This window comes from Aplysia californica, unplaced genomic scaffold, assembly GCF_000002075.1.
Source record: "Aplysia californica isolate F4 #8 unplaced genomic scaffold, AplCal3.0 scaffold00401, whole genome shotgun sequence".
Lineage (NCBI taxonomy): Eukaryota > Metazoa > Mollusca > Gastropoda > Aplysiida > Aplysiidae > Aplysia > Aplysia californica.
In genome coordinates this window covers 174260-176501 of record NW_004797671.1, presented here as the reverse complement: position 1 = coordinate 176501, position 2242 = coordinate 174260, and the positions used below count along the sequence as shown (strand labels likewise).

At 41.2% G+C, this 2242-nt stretch overlaps 1 protein-coding gene across 3 annotated transcripts in view; it reads left to right on the top strand.

Moving 5' to 3' along the window:
• Positions 1 to 1223, top strand: part of LOC101846599 — a 13579-nt gene extending 12356 nt beyond the window's left edge. For all 3 annotated transcript variants that reach the window (XM_005104013.3, XM_005104011.3, XM_005104012.3), the window contains exon 4: positions 810 to 1223. In XM_005104013.3, the coding sequence (XP_005104070.1) occupies positions 810 to 1009 (200 nt within the window). In that variant the 3' untranslated portion in view covers positions 1010 to 1223. The remainder of the gene's footprint in view (positions 1 to 809) is intronic.
• Positions 1224 to 2242: the final 1019 nt, after the last annotated feature.

Sequence of the window (2242 nt, the reverse complement as noted above, 5' to 3'; positions counted from 1 at the left end):
GAGAGAGAGAGAGAGAGAGAGAGAGAGAGAGGGAGGGGGGAGATTAAGCACCAGGTCAGTGTACCAGCATCAGGACAACAAAAGAAGAAACAGGTGTTGTTGTCAGTGTTGTGAATTTGCAGACTCTTTATTGCATTTCTGTTCAACTGTTGGTAGCTTGCTACTGTTTTGACGCCCCATTCAACTGACAACAACAACAACACACTCCCAGCCAAACAGAAGTGAGGCAATTGTAACCAGTCTAAAACTACTACAAGCTTTGAAAAAAATGATACATACGTACATGATATACTATGTACCCTCACGATTTTCAGTTTGGGATAACACCCATTTTTCTTTTGAGCCCTTGTCTTATCTTATCTTATCTCTTCTTATCTCATCTTATCTCATCTTATAGAGATCTCTTCTCTTCTTATTTTATCTGATATCTCAATATGTCATCTTATATCTTTTTATCTAAACTAATTATGTCATATTAGGTCATCTCATCTTATGTCATGTTATCTCATCAATTCATCTGGTCTTATCTCATTTTATCGTACATCTTCTCTGATCTTGCATGATCTTATCCCGTACACAGTGGGTGGTTGGGGGGTGCTCTGGTGGGGTTTGCTTCTTCTCTCCTATGAAAAGATCTATCTTCCTTATCTCCCCTTCTTTTTTTTTATTGTTGCTATCTTGTAACACCTCTAATCTTCTGGCGCACATATGACTTTATGCAGTTGCGAGCGCCGTAAAACCTGTACTAAAAAAAATCCTGTACACCTGTTTCTGAACGTTATCCCCCCCCCCCCCCCCCGCCTCAACAGGCAACAACCATGACGTCATCATCGGTGTCATCTTCGTCTGCATCCTGGTCGTGTGTGTGCCCATCATCGTGTTGGCTCTCTACTCACACAGGAACCTCCATCTGCCGGCCGGACAACGCGGCGACAACAACAACAACAACAACAACAGCAATAGCTACAGCAATAACAATAACAAAGGCGATGAAGAATTCTTCCTTTAGCAGAGTAACACGGCATTGGACGCATTGCATGTGGTTTGTATCCGTCCATTGATGACTGCATAATGTCAACTTCGCTTTACTTATTTGTGCAGGACACGACGTGTTCATGTGAAGAAGGAATCAAAGAGGAGCAGGAGGGCCTTGAGTTTACTGAGGAGGAGAAGGAGGGGGAGATGTGGAGGATGTGGTGTTCGGTAATAAAGGAGAACGAAAAGGAAGAAGAGAAAGAGAAGAAAGGCTCCGACTGTCCTGAGGAGTAGGAGGAGGATGAGGATGAAACCTCAGTTCTGTTCTTCTTTACACCAAGGAAAGTGAATGAGAATACAAAACTGTCAGATTTACACAGGGATGGGTGAGGATGGGGGTGGGTGGGGGTAAACTAAAAAATTACACTCAACTTTGAAAGCCAAACTGGATAAATCATGAAAAGGGAAACGTAAAAAAGGTTAAAATGCAGCAATGATAATGATGTGAATCAAAACAAATCATCATTTTTGCTCTTTGTGCCAGTTTGTCAGAGCATGATGTTTGTCATTTTTTCTTGGCAACAAGGACGTTTATGTACGGAATAAAGGGGGTGAGGTTCTGTACTGTGTAATGGGCTTTCTCAGGATGGATTATTTGTGTCACGACGTGGTGGAATCAGGCGCTCGTCAATTTTTGGACCATGGAATTATTATGGTAATCATTTTAAAGTTTGTTCATTTATTTTGCTTTCGGTGAAAAAAATAAATACTCATCTAGATCTATCATGAATGAAAGTTGAGATATTTGCGATAGAAGGAGGTGAGGGTCGCCTGGTTTCGGACGTACAATTAGCGAAAAAATGGCCACCAAAGTTTGGTGACTTCCAAAGCTTTATAGTCCTTAGTGGAATCTGCAAATTTACATTTTTGAGCTTTAAATCAACATTTGCAATAAACTCTACACAGAAACGTGTTTTAAATGGTACGTTAAAGGTGTTGAGACAAAAAAAAAATTCGATAAAAATTGCGAAACGGACAGAAAAATGTGTTTCTTCGATTTCATTATTTTGACGAGCGTCTGATTTCAACACGTCTAGATTAGACTTAATTCTCTCACGGGCCTGTTGTCTGTTGTGTAACTGGTCGGATCCCGCCGGCAGGCTGTAGAGTTTGACACCTGTGGTTGGAGACATCTGTTTGCCTCACTGTTTCTTCAAAAAAGGAATAGCAATGTGTGTGTGTGTGTGTGTGTGTGTGTGTGTGTGTG